The sequence below is a fragment of the Candoia aspera genome, chromosome 4 (genome assembly GCF_035149785.1).
Source record: "Candoia aspera isolate rCanAsp1 chromosome 4, rCanAsp1.hap2, whole genome shotgun sequence".
NCBI lineage: Eukaryota > Metazoa > Chordata > Lepidosauria > Squamata > Boidae > Candoia > Candoia aspera.
Window position 1 is genome coordinate 63128840 of NC_086156.1, and position 19244 is coordinate 63148083.

At 41.4% G+C, this 19244-nt stretch overlaps 1 protein-coding gene across 2 annotated transcripts in view; it reads right to left on the minus strand.

Moving 5' to 3' along the window:
• RECK (reversion inducing cysteine rich protein with kazal motifs) overlaps positions 1 to 19244 on the minus strand; it is a 145083-nt gene that overhangs the window by 113203 nt on the left and 12636 nt on the right. For both annotated transcript variants that reach the window (XR_010067988.1, XM_063304266.1), the window contains exon 3: positions 5400 to 5474. Coding sequence is in view for 1 of the 2 variants with exons in the window: in XM_063304266.1 (XP_063160336.1) it covers positions 5400 to 5474 (75 nt within the window). In the remaining variant the exon portion in view is untranslated. The remainder of the gene's footprint in view (positions 1 to 5399; positions 5475 to 19244) is intronic.

Sequence of the window (19244 nt, forward strand, 5' to 3'; positions counted from 1 at the left end):
TCCTTATCCAGATCCTCTCAGATGCTGGGAAAGAATAATAACATCCCTTGAACAGCTGACAGCAGAGAGTATCAGAATATAAATAATATTTAACATTGTGTTGATGAAAGACTTTGCCCAGAGGTTTCATGTAGACATTAAATAATAGTGGGGAGAGAGTTGACCACTGGGGCACCTCACAGAACAAAGGCCTAGGACTAGACATTTCCCCCTCTATGAACACTGATCTAAACTTGCCCCGAAGCAAAGAGAAAAAGTGCAATTTCAGTTTTATAACTTATATTCCCTCTAAGGCAGCCTCTCTCAACTTTTTGAGTCTGGAGGAACCCTTGAAATATTTTTCAGGCCTCAGGGAACCCCGGCACTTTCAGCCTCAAATACAGGCAAGAAGTTACAAAATTGTTATATTCCTTTCGTGTGTAGGCCTGTATATATGCCTTAACAGTTGTCATGAGTACTGATGGCTCATTCTATCCAGGGGGGAAAATGCATGCGTATGTCATGATCACCATTGCGATGTTTGCGACATCGTAACGGCTCGCATGACAAAGCACGGATGCGTGTCAATGGCTGGAGAGGTGCGGGCGATAAACCGGACAAAGAAGGTAATGGGGTTGGGAGATCTACTGAACAAACAAGGTCCCATCGCCCGGTAATTGGTCATTGATGCCCCTGATAAAGAAAGGATCAGGGCGAGGTTCGCAAAGGCGCGTCCGGGCTTTCGAGGAATATCGAGGTCTAATCGCCCGGTAATGGACCATTACCTTGCAGGAAGATAAACAGGGTGATGCCCAGGGCAAATGGGGCTGGACGACCTCTCACCTATCAAGTCTTGATGGCCTGTCACTCCGTGGAACTCGTGGGGCACACCCGGGGAGTGTGGGGGTGGAGCGCTGTTTGGCGCGAGACTATTTAATTCAACTTTTGGCGCGCTTCCCTCACTCTCAGCTTTTTACTGGTGTGCATTCTATTCTAAATAAAAGCCAGAGCTTAAACTTGATTTAGAGTCTGAGTCTTTTATTTGGTCTTAGGCATTCCTTACAGCGTAGTACTGAGGAATTAAGCAGCCAAAGAGACACAGATCAGATCCGTCTTAACTTTTGGGGTTTATATGTCTGGGTTTTCCCACGCTTCTTCAGTTTCTTAGGATTTTCTGTCTTATGTAGCAGTAATAAACACTAGAGACCTATTCCTCATCTCAGCATGATTCCTGACTGTTAGGACAACAGTGTTCTTAAACTAAAAATAAAGAATGAAAGTGACCTCTTTAATGTGAAGTTGCCTGAATTGGAAGTAATTTTAAAATAAATCATGATCTCCCAGGGAACCCCTAGTGACCTCTCATGGAACCCTAGGGTTCTACGGAACCCTGATTAAGAAACCCTGCTCTAAGGTGTACAAGGAGGCATACACATACTAATCTTCATACCTATACACACAGAAAAAGTTGAGTGCACACAAAATAAAGTTACCGAAAATAATAATAACAACAACAACCACAACAACATTATAGGAAAAATAAAACTCCAGGCTCACAATTTATAGGGAGTCCTGAACAAGCTCACCAGGATGAGCAGGGTGAGCAGCAGCTATGGTTGCTTGGCTCTGCTGAGCAGGAACTCTAGGGGGAAGTTGCCTTCTGCCTGATTCAGCAGATAGGCAGTCCTTTCCCAGCTTGCAGCTGCAGCTGCAGCTGACCTTCTCCAGATCAGGCCTAGCTAGACACACCAGGCACAATCTCAGAGCCTCCTATGCATGAAGGCCTCCTCCTCCTCAGTGGAGCCAAGCTGCTGCTCACCCTGCTCATCCTGGTGAGCTTGTGCAGGACTCCCTATAAATTGTAAGCCTGGAGTTTTACGATGATGATGATGATGATGATGATGATGATGATGATATTTTGGGTAACTTTATTTTGTGTGCACTTGACTTTTTACTGTGTGTATAGGTATGAAGATTAATATGCCTATGCCCCCTTGTACACCTTAGAGCAGGGTTTCTTAATCAGGTTCCCGTGGAACCCTAGGCTTCTACAAGAGGTCACTAGGGGTTCCCTAGGAGATCATGATTTATTTAAAAATTATTTCCAATTCAGGCCTTCCTCCTCCGTCCAGTTTAACTGATAACTGTTGAATTTCAGGCCACACAATGTCCATGATTGTTAAGATGGAGGCTGAGTCAGAGGACGAAGAGGACAGCTTATTAGAACCATTGATTCAAACCGTGGAAAACGAAGAGGAAGAAGGAGCTGATTGGCCACAAGCAAGAGTCAGGTTTTCTACCACCAATCGGTATTCAAGATCGACGTGCCAACAGGAGGGCTGTGCAATGGGATGCCCAATTGGCTACCAAACAACACCAGGGCGAGAACCGAGAGTATAAAAGGCACCGAAAGAATGAAGGGGTCGCCGGAGACAACCGCTCCTACCAGCAGCCTTTGTCTTTCAGTACTACTGAAGAGGCCTCATTGACAGGATCTGAAACCACCCCGGATCTTGTCTCAGCCGCAGTTGACCTTCAATCCTTTCTCCCTCACCAAACCTCCGCCCCCTTCTGCTGCTGCTCTCTCTCCCTTGATTTAGCCACTACCTCCAAGCCATGCTCTCAAACTCCAGAAAACTCCACCTCACCATCGTTCCACCTATCTTCGTTCTTTCCGCCTTGCCATCAATCCTTCACTCTCTGGACTCTCCTGCCTCACCAGCAACTCCTCAGTTGTTCAAACCTTTTGCCTCGTCACCTCCACTCCAACCTCCAGAATCACCTGCCTCTCCATCAAGCTTCCAACCGTCCGAACCAGTTGTCGCATCGCCACATCTTCACCCTCAGGAATCTTCTGTCCCACAGCTGAGCCCCAGACCACCTGAATCATCTGACTTACCCCCACATATTCCTCCTCCTGACTCTTCTGCCTCTCCGCTGAGTTTCCCAATGACCGAATCTTCTGCCTTGCCACACCTCCACACTCCAGAATCCTTTGCCTCATACCAGCATTTCCATCCTCCCGAACCGTCCACCTCTCTGCCACACCTCTAAACCTAAAAAACCCTTCTCACTATTGTATCCTCAATCTTAATAATCTTATACCTTGTTTCATTCTTACAGCCTCCAAGGAATCCTACTTCTTCATCAGCCTTCAATTCTTCAGCCTCTGCCTTGTGTCCTGTATTAATTATCAAATCTTCTTCCTGCTGTCGCCTCTCCTGTTCCAGATCCTCCACCTGATCTCCAAGACCTCGTCAGAGATTCCTGTCTTCGCCAAGCCTTCCACCTCTAGTATCCTACCATTCCATTGTAGAACCTGTCCCTCCTTCCTAAGTAAACCTACTTAGACCTTGTTATCACCAATGAATTCCTTGTCATAATAAAGGTATTTCAAATAAATAACCAGTGTTGGTTCATCAAACAGGACAATGATCACTGTTAACTTTATAAAAATTTCAATTTTAAAATTAATAATAATTAAAATTTAAAAGTTCAGACTGTATCCTGAGAAGAAAGAAAAAATGAAAGAGGGGGGGATATTTAAATGCTTTTTGTATCATGCATTCCTTTCTTTTACAATTTTTCTTTCATTACAGTATTAAATTCCAAAACAAGAAACAATTTTAAATGATTACAAAATATTGGATTGTATAAATAGGACCCTTTAACCTGGAGGAGGGAAGGCATTTGTTGGGGTGCTGTGGTATCCTGGTGGGGGAAAGAGAAGGCAGTAACATCAGGCTGATGACAGGCATGGGGACATATGGCAAGAGACAGGAGGCCAACCGTTCTGTTGGTATTTGTTTTTTCTGCAAGAAATTTGGCTGTAGGGGAATTAAGTTACTATGGTAACAAATCACTCTGGCAGAGTCAGAAGGTCAAACCTAAGTATCCTCAGGTTGGGTTGTGAAAAGAATGACCAAATAAGGTAAAGTTGCTCATTGCCTAAGGGGAAGCCTGCCACCAGAAAGTTTTTTAGTTTTCTGTTTAGCCCAGCAGCAGCAGCAGCAGCTCGTTCTCCTAGCTCGTTTCTACTCAGAGCGCATATGCGTGTATGAGCTTGTAAAGCTTTTGTGCCTATCCAGGATATCTGGATATGAAACTGTTTATGTTTTGTGCTTTCTGTAAATACATTTATTTTTACAGAAATGCCTGGTGTGTGTTCTTTCTGATCTCTCGGGCCAAACGCTTTCCAGTAATCTGCGACACGTTCTTCAAGAAGGTGGTCTCAGTGTTTGTTGCCAATGCTGCATTCCAGTCCCCTGTATTCAGCCCCAATGTCTGGTCCTTAGAATTTCAATGTGCCCCATTTCCAGCAGCTGCTGCTTGATGCAAGGTCAGTTTGTAATAAAGTTTGTCTCATCCTCAGATCACATCTCATATGCTTCGAAGTAAAGACCAGGTTTAGCATATGCCCATCTATATGAACAGAGGCCATAATTATTTTGACAAGTCCATGGTGGCCATGGAGGCTATGAACTAACAAGCTTCAGCAAGACTCACGAGCTGTATCAAACTCTTCTCCCAGGGCCCAGAGACTAAAAACTTTAAAAATTCCAATACCTTCCTTGATGTGTAGTCTAGAAGCTTATAGAGGTCCACTGCCAAGCAGCTACATGATTATTACGACAACAGTTGCTTCTCTGGCCCACTTCCACACAGAGATACTCACAATGAGTCACTTCCAGGACAGTTCTCCTGGTTAATGTGAAAACTACTTTTTCTCCCCAGTGCCAAGACTGCTACAGGACCTAAAAAGGCAGATTTCAAAAAGGTCTGCATCCCATCACTTTCCAGCCAGGCTTCAGTAATGCACACCAGCTCTGCACATTCATCTGTTACTATACTGTAGACAGGTGGTCTTATTTCACACAGACCTGCTGCTTATGAGCAGCAACCTGAGACCCCAAGGCATTCAACAGTTCAGCCATCTGGGCCAAGGGCTGAGGCACTGCAAGTTCTACCTGGTATTAAAACACCAGCAGCATGATACTAACAACCACTCTTCTTATTCCTATCTTCTATGTCAACATTACCTCAATTCACCAGATGTTGAAATCAAGTATACTAATAGTAACTCATTTAAATTTTTATATATTAACATAGTGGCAATTTTGGATACTTATATGTTTTCTATATTATATGCTATATAATCTTAATGTCTATATTTTCATCCATTATAGGCTGCACCTTAGATCACACCCACAGAGTTTAGTTAGATAGCTTACAAATGTATTTTAAATGTATTTTAATTTTCTATTTTATCTTACGTTGTTATCAGTTTAAGACAGACTATGTATACCTTTATAGAGCATTATCCTTGTATTGGTCCATGACCACAATAAACTATGATGATGATATGATATGAATCAAGTATAGAATTTCATTACATACTAACCAAGAACAAGTAAACCTACCATTGATTCTGGACAATATTCAGGAGCACGTTGCAATAGGTGTTTCAAATGAGAATCGCTCTTTGATGCCAAAATCTGTTGAAAGAATTGTTAAAAAAAATTGCACAGTAAAAAACTCAACTTCAATAGAATTTCCTTCCAAACAAATGTATTTGTAAACATATTTTTATAGCATTTTATGTACAAAATATATGTGGCATTGATATTCTAGTGTCAAGACAGGATTCCCCCCCACCCCCGGAAGCAAAACAACACACTGTTTAAAAAATAGCTCTTGATAACTATAGCCCAAGGTAAAGAAGTTCATGGACTGCCATTTGTTTCAGAGACAATGATTTATATTAGTAAAATAACTTCACATAATTACTAGGAACTAAAACTCTACTTTTGTTAATCCCCAAAGCTGATTTGCATCATGTTTGATATTTCATTATAAATTGTAGAGGCCTATCAAAAATTTGCTGACCATGCAACACAGGAACCTGATATCTGAAATGTGCACTCACTTCTTTCAAAATTCATATGCTATTGCCCCACCCCTAAGAGTCATAGAATCATAGAGTCAAAAGGGATCTTAGAGATGATCTAGTCCAACCCCCTATTTTGAGAGATGACCATCCAGCCTCTGTTTAAGAGCTGTAGTGAAGCAGAATTAGCCCCATCTGGCAACCTCGTCCACTGTCTCACAGCTTATACTATCAGGAAATTCCTCCTTTTCTCTAGCCTGAATTTCATTCCTTGTAGTTACAGTATAACGTATTGGTCCTGGTCCTTCCCTCTGAGACATCAGATAAGAAGCATATAGGTAGTCCTCAACTTACAACGGCAATTGGGAGTGGAATTTCTGTCGTTAAGCAATGTAGTCATAAAGCATGACCACATCACTTAGCGACGGCAATTCCTGCAGTCCCTGTTGCCATTGTTAACCAAATCCCATAGTCGTTAGATGAGCAACTTCCTGCTGGCTTCCCACAACCAAAGTCAGTGAGGAAGCTGGCAGGAAGTTGCAAGTCTCAGGCCAGCAGGAAGGTAAGGCTGCTGCCGGGATGGGGAAAGGAGCAAGGGATGCACAGGGTGCAGGGGAGGGTTAGGAATGGTGCACAAGGGTGTGCAAGAGGCACAGTGCTGGTCAGGGAGGGTGAGAGAGGATGCTCAAGGATGTGTGAGTAGCCAGCGTGACCACAGAGGGGCTGGGGGAGGGTGCACGGGTGGGGAAGACTTACCCGTGACTTGCAACCTTCCCTGTCTGCTTCCCAATTGACTTTCTGGGGAAGCTGGCAGGGAAGGTTGTAAATGGCAATCATGTGACCACAAGGGTGCTAGGACGGCCAGAACTTCAAGGACCAATCGTAAACACCATTTGTTCAGCACCATCATAACTTTGAATGGTCACTGAACAAATGGTCATAGGTTGAGGATTACTTGTATTTTTTCTTCTGTGTAACAATCCTTCAGATACTTGAAGACTACTCATATCTCCCCTCAGCTGTAGGGTTTGATTTCTAGACCCATTGCCTCTTCTGAACTTGATCCAATTTCTCACTGTCCTTTTTGAACTGTGGTGCCCAGAACTGGACACAGTAGTCCAACTGAGGTTGTTCCAAGGCAGAGGAGAATAGAACAAATACTTCCCATGATTTGGTCTCTAAGCATTTCTTAATGCACCCCAAGATAGTTCTTGCCTTTTTAGCAGGTTCATCATGCTGCTGGTTCATATTTAATTTGTAATCAACAAAAGCACCCAGATCGTATTACTGACAAGCCAGATCACCTACCCAGTTGCAGAACTTTATGTTTCTCCCTGTTAAATTCCATCCTATTCATTTCAGCTATCTGCTTAAGCTTTTTTTTTTTTTTAATTTTCTTTCATTTAAAGTATTAGTCTTCCTTCCCAGCTATAAATCATCTGCAAACCTCTCAACTATCTCATCCAAGTCACGATGATAATGTTGAACAGCACATGACTCAGGGCAGCCTTATGGCACTCCACTTGGTATTTCCCTCCAAGCTGAAACATAACCATTAATGAGCACATTAATGCCATCATTCAAGCCAACTGTAAGACCTTCCAACACTAGTATCATCTAGTAATTGTTCTGCTATTTTACTAAGGAGAATATTATGAGAGAGGCTGTCAAATGCTTTGCTGAGGTCCATATATGCTCTGTCCATAGCATTCTCCTAATCTACTAAACTATCTTTGTCAAAGAAAGCGGTAAGGATAGTCTGGTGCCATTTGTTGTGTCAAACCCTCACTGGTTCCTGTTAAGTGTAGCATGCATATTAAAGTGCTCACAAACATGCTGCTTGATAATCTGTTCAAAGACCCTGCCTAATACTGACATCAAACTGACAAATCTGCAGTTTCTTGGGTCCTCATTTTTCTACTTTTTGAAGATGGAGAATGACATCTGCTCTCCTCCAGTCTTCAGGGACCTCTTCCAGGAGTCTTCCAGGAATTCTCAAAGGTCACCAAGAGCAGTTAGGTGAATGCATCTGCTAGTTCTCACTACCCTGGAATACATTCAAGGCCTGGACACTTGAATTCATTTAAATTAGCCAAGGTATTTTTTATTTTTTCCTTATCTATACTAAGGTTTATTTTTCTCCTTCCCTCAGTAGCATATCAAAGACCAGGCAGGTCTCTTTTTCTAATGTAACCAAATTATTCTTTTGTTGTTGTTGTTTGGGGTATCTCTCATAAGCATCAGCTTATTCTGAGCCTTTCTGACACAGGTCCTACAGTTTTTGGAGATTACATATTGGAAAGTACTTCTGACATACAGAATTCAAAGGTTGAACCAGAAAGAAACCGAATGTAACCTCTTGCCCACAAATGACCTTTTCTCGTGATCATGATAGACATTAACTATATGAACTATATGACGAATACTCAGTCTAAGTATATACAGTCCATTTTAATACACACTAGACAACTCATGACCTGTTTGGTTCAAGTTTCAGACATATTTCCTTACTTAAACAGAGAAACAGAATGACCACAGGTGGGCAAAAAAGCATTGGGAGTGGGAGCAACTTCCGACTTCCTGCCAGCTTCCCCATTGACTTTCCTTGTGGGAAGCTGGCAGGGAGCATCAGAAACCTTCCTTCCTCCCTGTTCCTCCCTCCCTCCTTCCCTCTGTTTCTCCCTTCCCTCCTCCCTCCCTCCCTTCCCTCCCTCCATTGTTCCCTTCCTTCCTCCCTCCCTCCCTCTCCCTTCCTTCCCTCCCTTGCACACCCCCACACATGCCACACCCCCATGCACCCTCCCCAACCTGCACTGCACTCTCACACACCCCACCCCCTCACACCCTCCCCGACCCTCGCCACACCTTTCACGCACCCCCTCACTCCCTCCCCCAGCCTGCAGCAGCAACTTACCTACCTGCTGGCCTTGGACTTGCAACTTCCTGCTGGCTTCCCCACTAACTTTGCTTGTGGGAAGTTGGCAGGGAGTGTCGGCAATGACGATAAGAGTTTAGACTTCCTGCTGGCTTCCCCTTTTACTTGTGGAAAGCTGTCAGGGAGCATTGGAAATGACAATCACATGACTATGGCTAACCATGACAGTGTAGTGGTGCTGAAGCAATGGCAGAATGGTGGCAATGAAGCAGCCACAGCTTTGCCAAATTTCAATCCCACAAGAGTAATGGGTCCCGGATTTTGGACACATCCTGTAAATTAGTCCATTTGAGGTACCTTGGTTCAAAAACTGTTGCCCTATGATGTACCATTTCTTCCTATTGAAGGCTACAGACAGACACTAGAGTTTTAGTAGTATATAGATATGCATGGAAATACAACAGTGTGCTAGATTGAACTAAAACAATGATGTGGTGAAGAATGACTAATTGTGAAAAAAGTACCAAGAGCCAATCACGAAATTTATATGACCAAGAATTGCCCAAGAACAACTAGACGCCTTCCTTCTAAACTTAGCAACATTCTATGACAGGATTCAAGAAAACCAGTTGGTCAGAGTCTAACACTTTTAGGTTGAAAAATATGAGACAAAAAGGACTACTACGAAGATCCTGATAGGGAGACAAAATGGTTCTCTATGTTTTCCCCCTCCCAACACTTCACTGCATTCCTTTGGCTATGGTCCCCTACTTTTATTTCTATACACATCCCTTTTTCTCTTCATATCTTAAGAGAGCTTTGCTTGTATCCAATGTTGCCTCTTTAGATTTCTATTTTATTTTCTTGTGTGAATTATTTGCGACTGGTGACTTCCGGTGACAATTCATGATGAACCAGACACCACTGAAGGAGTGGGGATGGCATTACAGTGGAGAACGGCAGCCAGACAGTAAATGCTGGCCAGTGAAATCTCTCCAGAAAAAGGAAAGATCATGAGATCGCCCACTTGTACTCTGGACAGCTGCTTCTCGTGAGTAGACTGCACGATCTGAGGTTTTTTTGGTTGGCTCCTGAGTTGAACAGCTGGGAGTCGAGGGATTCCACCAAGCTCATAGCTGAAATATAGCCTATATGGACTCAAGGTTTATATGAGCCTCATTTCTTAATCACTTTTGGAAATTGCTTTTAAATGTTTTTTAGCTATTAGGAACCTTTGCAATGGCACGTTTTAGAGCACTGGGTGAGTTTCCTTGAATCCTTAGTGAAAGAAGTTTAAATACAAGTTTAAGGATTAAAAAAAATATTTTGGGGAGGGCGGGGGAATAAAAAGCAAAAGGGTGATTAGAATGTTGATCTTGGAAAGTTACAAACAGACTAAGGATCCAGATGGATTTGAAGTAAGGTTTTGAAATTAATTTTAAGAATCCTTCTTGCGTGAAAGCTGGCTGGGTGACCTTGGGCCAGTCACCTCTCTCTCAGCCCAACTCACCTCACAGGGTTGTTGTGAGGAAAAGAGGAGGAGAAAGGAGTACTAGGTATGTTCGCTGCCTTGAGTTATTTATAAAAATAATAAACATGGGATAGTAAATAAATAAATAAAATGCTGTTGTTTTGAATTCTGGGATTTTGGAGGTTGGAAACTAGAGGGAACCAGATGGAACTAAAGATTACAATTAAAGGAGAACACCATTTAAATTTGAATTACTAATACAGAACGGAGCAAAATATTTTAACATCTGATGTACTGAAGAATACTTGTGAACAATGGACCCATAAGTTAATTTTAAAAGTGTCTACCATTATAGACCAACTGTGTTTAAAAGATGTTATGGAAGAGGAACAAGTTTTACTGGACCAGACTGAGGCTGTTTTGAAAGTAGATTTAAAAATGAAAGGCTACAAGAATGGTATGGAAAAGGTACTACGCTGGATATACAAATGAAACCAGCTGAATTAAAAGGGATATACAAATAACAAACCAAAAGTGTGACCTGGATAACCTTCCTATATTGGATTTACAAAAGATGAAAAGAAATCAATTTCTAGGACAGTATTTGAAGGGATTAAAGATCAAGACTGTTAAAAGTAAAAGGAAGGAATATAAAGTTGGTTTATTTGATCAAGGTTAAAATAGATATATTAATATCTTCAGTAACCCTTAATGGACTTTCGCTGATCAGAACTGAAATGATGAGGCTTTTAACATTTGTTTATAGATAAGAGATATGGGAAGAAGAGATCATTTGTTGTATTTTAAGAGAAGGTGATGATTTACTAAAATTGTTTATACTTGCGATGCAGGGGGAAGTCATTTATTTCTTTTTTTTCTTTACTATATTCTTATTTTTCTATTTTCTTTCTTCCTTTCTCCACTTTCTATTTTTTCTTTCTTTTTTCATTTTTTTAGTTTCTATTAGTTCTTAATTTTATTAAACATTACATTTAAAAAAATAAGAGCTAACAGAAACTAAAAAAATGAAAGAATAAAAAGAAAAAATAGAAAGTGCAGAAAAAGGAGAAAAAATGGAAAAGAATATAATCAATTATAAAAACGAAATTGTTTGCAACTGCACCTTCAGTATCCTGTTTCATAAGATCTCCCATCCTTCCTGGACACTGTAATGGGGGGCTCGGAGTCCGAGTCGGAGAATGAGGAATGGCAACCAGGCCCTGGGACAGCCTCAGAGGATTTGCAGGCAGCAACAGGGGAACCAGACAAACAGCCGCCTGGGCAGGCAGAGGAGGCGGGGCTGGCCAGTGAGCAGCAGGGTCAGGTGCCACCGCTCAGCGAGGATGAGGACACAGATTTGCCACCCCCTCCCAGCCCAAGAGCAAGGAGAGTGGAAAGGAGAGAGGAACAGAGGTCGGTGAGGTTACATGTGAGAAAGCAGCCCTGCCTTCCTAAAAAAGCTCCACCCAGGTCTGCCCCTATTTAAAGGGAGCCGCAAGCCCAGACAGGTCGTTGGAAACAACCATCTGTTTACCCAGACTCCACATGCCTCGAATCCTGATTGGAAACCTCATGACTTGACTCTGGACTGGCTGACAAACCTTCTACAGCATCTGGACCCTTGGACTTCGCTTGACTAATCTTGTTTTGAACTTGGAACTCTCTTAAGGCAAGCTTGCTGGACTTTGGGGACTTGTTTCTGTAGTGTGTATGTGTGTTTGCACTATACTTGCTTTGCCGCCTGTTTGTTTGCTTCACAATTCCTCAGTAAAATTTACAACTGCCTCCCTGGTGTATTGCGTGTGACTGGCCTGGGACAGGACAGACACTATTCTTCAGGATTTCAAGTCACTGAATCCAATCTACCTTTCCTCAAAGTTCATCAAAATCTACTCTTCTGAAGTCCATTATGCCAGACCGCCTACAGGGCCCATTGTTGTAGAATCCAAATCATTCTTGGATTGACTTCCACAATTGTGTTTTCTCTTTTTGTAGCATGACCCTCAACTGGAAGTACTAATGAAAAACTTGTGAGGACTGAAATAAACAGAAAAGAAGAAAGGGAAAACAAAAACAAAGGGGGGAAAAGTAACTTCCCTTTAACCTCCCTTGGCAAATTCCTGTTGGTTTTCCTGTTCATTCGCTCAGGGAGCTTTCTGTTCTCTTCTGCCTTTTTCAGCTCCATTGCCAAACCATTTGGTCTTCTTGTTAGATCACTAATTAAACTAGAGTTTCTAATATTCTTTGGAAGCCTACAATTTATGCCATCAAATTATCACAGAAGAAATCATGGAGGCCTTCTAATCCAACCCCCTGCCCAGGGCAGGAATCCTCAAATCATCCCAGACAAATGGCTATCCAATATTTTCTTGAAAACCTTTTGTGATGGAGCATGCATAACTCCTGGAGGAAGGCTGTTTCACCACTTAATAGCTCTTACACTCAGGAAATTATTCTCTATTTCAAATTTGGATCCCTTGCTCAACTCTCTTCCTTCTACTGGTTCTTGTCCTACCCTTAGGCACTATGGAGAAAATAAATCTGTGACAGTCCTTCAAGTATTAAAAGACTGCTCTCAGGTCTTCCTTTAGCCTTCTTTTCTTTAGGCTAAACAAACTCAATTCTTTTAACCGTTCTTCATAGGATTTAGCCTCCAAGGTCTTCTCCATCTTCGTTGCTCTTCTCTGCACTCTTTAAAGTTCCTTAGCACCCTTCTTGTATCATGGCAACCAAAACTGTACACAGTATTCTAAGTTCGGTCTGACCAATGTAAAATGGAATGATCATTTCCTGTGATCTCAACATTATACCTCTGTTGATACAGCCCAAAACTGTATTGGTTCTTTTGACAGCTGCAGCACACTGCTGGCTTATGTTTAATCTGTGGTCTACCAGGTCACCCAGATCCTTCTCCTAAGTACTGCTGAACTACATTTTTACCACTGAAGTACGGAACTTTTTAAAAGGCTGAATATTCAAGTTTATCAAGATCCCTTTGAACCTTGAGCCTATCTTCTGAGGTATTAGCAATTCCCCACAGCTTTCTGTTGTCTGCATATTTGCTGAGCGTTCCTTCTATCCCCTTGTCTAAGTTGTCTGGTTGCCAATCTCTGCCTCCATGCCGTCCCTGCTCTTTCAGGGACGTCTAGTCCACCACAGAACCTCACCCGGATCTGTTAGTCTTTCTGAGTCTCTGGGCCCCCTGGCCAGTGCAGGCTTTCTGGACAAGGAAAGATTGTGAGATCGCCCACTTGCACTCTGGGCAGCTGCTCCTCATGAGGAGACAGCAGGAACTGAGGTTTTTGCAGTTGACTCATGGATCAAGTGGCTGGGAGTTGAGGGATTTCAATCAAGCTCACAGCCATAAGGCAGCATGTATGGACACAAGGTTTGCAAAACCCCCATTTTCTTAATCACTTTCAGATGTAATCAATTTACACTTAAAGAGAGATTTTCTGAGCGACAGGATAAGAGAATTCCACTTGGTGAATCAACATTCTTTCTGGATTAGAAAGAAAAAAAGGGTTCAAAGATTTTTAAAAATGGGAAAAAGCTTAACAAGGAGTAAATGTAAGAAAGTTTAAAACAGATAAAGGGGATAGTAATTTTGAAAGATTACTTTTGGTAAAAGTGCTTTTGAACAAATTGGAATTAAAATAGACAAACGGACCAGACCTTTGCGGGAATATTTTTTTGTTTGCTATTAAAGAGTGCAGACAATTGGTGGATTTTACAAAACAAAAAGTAAAATGAGCCAGACTGTGATGCTGATGGTAACTACGGAGTGCCATATAAGACAAAAATATTAAGGGCACAGGAAGACAAAACAGAAAAAAAAGAGAAGTTTGCCTTTTACTCTTTCTTTTGCAATTGAGAAACTTTCACTTTTGGATTACAATATTACAATGGCAACCACCAAAAAAACAAAAAAAGCAGAGGGGAAGGGAGGGGAGGATCGCTAGAGCAACCTGCAGAGAGGGATTACACCAGATATGCTTCAGAAAATGTTTGAGGAATTGGGCAATACGTTAGCTGAATCACTTGATACTAAATTGACAGCTTTTGAAAAAAGAATGGATGGAAGACTTGTAAAGATGAAAGAAGATGGAAAGCTCTGTAAAACAAGTGACTGGAGGTGTAAAACAAATTACTGATGAAGTGGAAATTCTGGAGAGTAAGACAGAAGTTATAGACAGAGAATTGGAAATAGACTATTGAGACTGAGAGAGAAGGAATTTTGTTTGAGATTTAGAGCAATTCCAGAGGATTCTGGTGAAGATATTAGAGAAAAGACTATTAAAGCTTTAGCAAATTTGCTGGAATGGGATGAGGTGGATACAGAGGCAGAAACTGATAAGGTACATAGAATAAATACAAGATCTGTGAGAATAAGTAATTGTCCAAGGGATGTCTGGGTGCACTTTGTCAGAAGACAAGAGATCAAGTTTTGCAGCAGCATTTTAATATAAGACTGAAGATTGATTTTATTTATTTATTTAAATTTGCATCACCGCCCATCTCCCCCAACAGGGGACTCTGCATTGTTTACAATAAAAATAATAATAAAAACATAAAAACCTAAATTACAGCCTAAAAACATAAATAAGATAATAAATATAAAATCCAAGATGAGATCAAATCAAAATTAATAAAGGGTGCTATGGCGCCAACCACCCCCAGATGGAGCTGTTACCCTCCCCATCCCAAGCAAGGCAGCAGAACCAGGTCTCCAATTTCTTCCAGAAGGCTGGGAGCGAGGAAACCCATCTCAACTCTGGGGGCAAGATATTCCAAAAGGAGGGCACCACTGCAGAGAAGGCCCACCTCCTGGACCCCGCTAGATGAAATTCCTTTGCTGATAGGGTCCGTAGCATGACCTCCCTGCCTGACCGGGTGGGGCAGGTCGATGTTATGGGGATTAGACAGTCCCTCAGGTAGCCTGATCCTATGCCATGTAGGGCTTTAAAGGTGATAACCAACACCTTGAATTGGACCAAGAAGCAAACTGGTACCCAATGCAGCTCACTTAACAGTGGTGTCACATGTGCCGATTTAACAGTGCCAATAACTGTCCGCACAGCCGCATTCTGGACCAGCTGAAGCTTCCGCATACTCTTTAAGGGTAGCCCCATGTAGAGCACATTGCAATAGTCTGTGTGGGAGATGACAAGGGCATGATAATACAGATATAATTGTTGTACAATTGTAATTGTAATGATAATACAGATGTAATTGTTCTTAAAGAAATTCCTATTAGAATTTTTCGTGAGAAAAGAGTATTTTTTTTACTGATAGATTAAAAGAGAAAAAGATTCCATTTCGATGGAACAAACTGGAAGGTGTGACTTTTACTATTAAACAGCAGAGATTTTGATTGAATTCTGTCCAGGAGGTGAGGGAATTTCTAGAAAAAATGTAAAGAATTGGAAGAGACTCAAATGGAGGTATCAGATGAGACTACACAAAAATCTCGACAGATGCAACAGGAACTACAATCGTCATTGCTGGGGAGAATTTCTGTGATAAAAATGAATGTTTTGCCTAGAACTATGTTTTTGTTTCAGACAATACTTGTTTTGACAACTGATACACCATTTAAACAGGGGCAAAAGGATATATCTAAGTTTGTGCGGCAGGGGAAAAAACCATGAGTTAAATATAAGTTATTACAAGATGCAAAGGAAAGAGGAGGATTGAGTTTACCTGATTTGAAATTGTATTTTGCAGCTTGGTGTTTGGTTTGGATGAAAGAGTGGGTGTTGCTGAGAAAAAGGCGGCTTTTGGAGTTAGAAGGACATGACCTGAGATTTGGGTGGCATGGGTATTTGTCATACAGGTAGTCCTTGACTTACGACAATTCAGACCAGAATTTCCATCACTAAGTGATGCAATCATAAAGTGTGACCGCATCACTTAGCAACAGCAATACCTGCAGTCCCTGTTGCTGTCATTAACTGAATCCCATGGTCGTTAGGCAAGGCAACCTCCCTCCAGCTTCCCACAACCAAAGTCCGTGGGGAAGCCGGCAGGAAGTTGCAAGTCCCAGGCCAGCAGGCAGGCAAGTGGTTGCTGCCAGGTGGTGCACAGGGGTGCGTGAGAGGCACCGTGCAAGTTGGGAAGGGGGTGCGAGGGTGCACGAGAGGTGCTATGCAGGTCATGGAGGGTATGCAGGGTGCACAAGAGGTGCTGGGGGGTATGGTGCATGGGAAGGGGCGCAGGGGTGTGGTGCAGATCAAGGAGAGTGCACAGGGGTGTGCGAGAGGCACTGCATGAGTTGGGTAGTGTGCATAGAGATGTAGAGGTGCAGCACAGGTTGGGAAGGGTGTGTGGGTGTGCGCAAGTGGCCAGCACAGCATGAGCTCAGAGGGGCTGGGGGAGGGTGCATGAGTGGAGGAGATTTACCCCAATGACTTGCAATCTTCCCTGCCAGCTTCCCCTTTAACTTTCTGGGGAAGCCGGCACAGAAGGTTGTAAATCATGTGACTGTGAGGTGCTTGGCAACCATTGTAAGTGCGAACAGGTTGCCAAGCACCCAGATGCGATCATGTATCCACTGGAGTGCTGGGACAGCCACAACTTCAAGGCTGGTTGTAAGTCTCCTTTTTCAGCACCACTGTAACTTCAAACAGTCACTGAATGAATGGTTTTAAGTCGAGGATTACCTGTACAATAAAGCCATGATTAATGTGGATTTTAAAAATCATTTTAGATGTGCCATACTGAGAATATGGAATAGATACAAACCCAGGTTGTGCCCGAAAACACCTTTGTGGCACTCAGCGCAAGAAGCATTTTATAGATGAGAAGTAATAGGCAAACACAAATGGCTAACTTATCATGAGATACTAGAATTTTGTCAACGGCAATACAAAAGAAAATCAAGAGAGGAACTGGTGGCAGAGGGATATAGCTGTCAATGGTTTTCTTATTTACAGTTATCAGAAAGATTTAAAGTAGACAAAAGAGTTTATGGTTTTGAACATTATAAGACTGAGTTTGAAATAGAATTCTGTACATGAAATAGAAGAACAAGTAAAAGAATGCATGATAAAGTGAGCTAAAATTTTTGGTTATAATATGCAGATTGAACAATGGGAAATATGTGGTTGAAAGGACTGAAATGTACATTATGTATAATCTTAAAGAGAATTTGTATAAAATAAGGTACCGTTGGTATATGTCACCAGAGAAATTGTCTAGAATGTATAAAGGCACTTCAAACTTACGTTGGAAATGTGAACAAGAATGAATATTTTGTCATGCTTGGTGAACATGTAAAAAAGCTAGAAAATTTTGGATTCAAATATATACACTGATTCAGAGGATTTTAAAGATTAATATATAATTGAGATCAAAGGTCTTTCTTTTGGGACTGATGGACAAACAGTTGGAAAAAAGTCGTGGAACTTTATTTTTATGTATGAAACTGCAGCAAGATTATTGTATGTAGAAAGATGGAAAGATTCGGCAATACCTACAATGGAGGAATGGCTGGAGATGATAGAACTTGCTGACATGGCCAAATTGTCTTCTTTGATCAGAGAAAAGACATCTGTGTTGATTACTGACTGGAAATGACTTATGGACTTTTTTGTGTATACTGGAAAAAAATGAACTTATGATTTATGGTTTTGATGATTAGATACAATAGATTATAGAAAGAAGACAGTTATGATGTAATGTTAGAGAAAGAGATAAATTCATAATTGCATTTGTAACTGCTGTAAAGAAGATTGGAAGCCACTCCTTTGTATCTTTTTTCTTTCTTTTCTATTTTTCTTTTACTTTTTCTTTCTTTCTCGCACTTTTAGCTTTCTCTTTGATTTCTTTCTTTTGCTTTTTTTCTTGCTTACTTTAATTTGTATTAATTTTTATCTTCATTTTCAAAATTTCTAATAAAATATCCCTTTGTCTAAGTCATTTATGAAAATGCACTAGGCCCATTGCATACCTCTTTCTATGCAGACATACAGTAGATACACTATAGACCATGCACTGGGCACAATTGTTCAACCTTTAGTCCATCTGGTAGTGGGACCATTCATCCCTAATTGTTCCATTTTATCAAGAAGCAAGCCATAGTCAACTCAACTCAAATCTTTACTGAAGTCCAGGTATTCCACATCCATAACATTCCCTTGGTCTACTGATCTAGTCACTTGGTAAAAAAAAAAAGGAATAAAATTAGTCCCGTATGACCTATTTTTAACAAACTCATATTGTCTCATTAATCCTTTCTAAGTCCTTACTTAGGGTTTCACTGTTTGACAATCTTTTCTAGGATTTTCCCAGGTCCTACAAAATTAGTTTCTAGTTTCCTGAATCCACTTTTTTTCAAAATGGGAACAAAATTAGCTCTTCTCCAATCTACCGGTACTTCCCCTGTACTCCAGTAGTTCATTACACTACAGTTTGTGTTTGGGCTTTAATTACCTCATCTTTCAGAACTGCCCAACACTCTGAATCATTTTTCCCTTCAATACTTCCATCCATGGAACCTTTCTATTTTTCCCCTTAGCTTACTGAAGTCAGCTCTTTCAAAATCTAGAACAGTAATCTGACTACCTTCAGTTCTCCCTATGTGAATTCCAGGGTTACATAGGTACTGTCATTGATCATGTCTCCCATACATACTTAATCTTATTCTTAGACAAAAAGCTCTAACTATGTAGTATTTCCTCACAAGAGAGTTGCTTCATCTTTGGGGTTATTTTTGTTGCCTTTTTCTGCACATTTCCCTGTTCTGCAATATCATTTCTGAGTGCAGCATCCAGAACCGTATGTGACATTCTAAATGTAGATATACCATAGTTTTATATAAAAGTATGACAATACCTAATGAACCCTAGCACTCCCTGGGCTTCTCTCCAGGTCTACTACTCAGCACAGGACATGATCAGGCCAAAGCACTCATTAAATAGCATGTAGCAGACACAGAGTACCAACTGGATTTAGCCAGTCCCCAGCCTTTATTGCCAGTGAATCCAGCAGATATTCTGCCTCCCCTATGACATACTTAACTAAACTCGAGG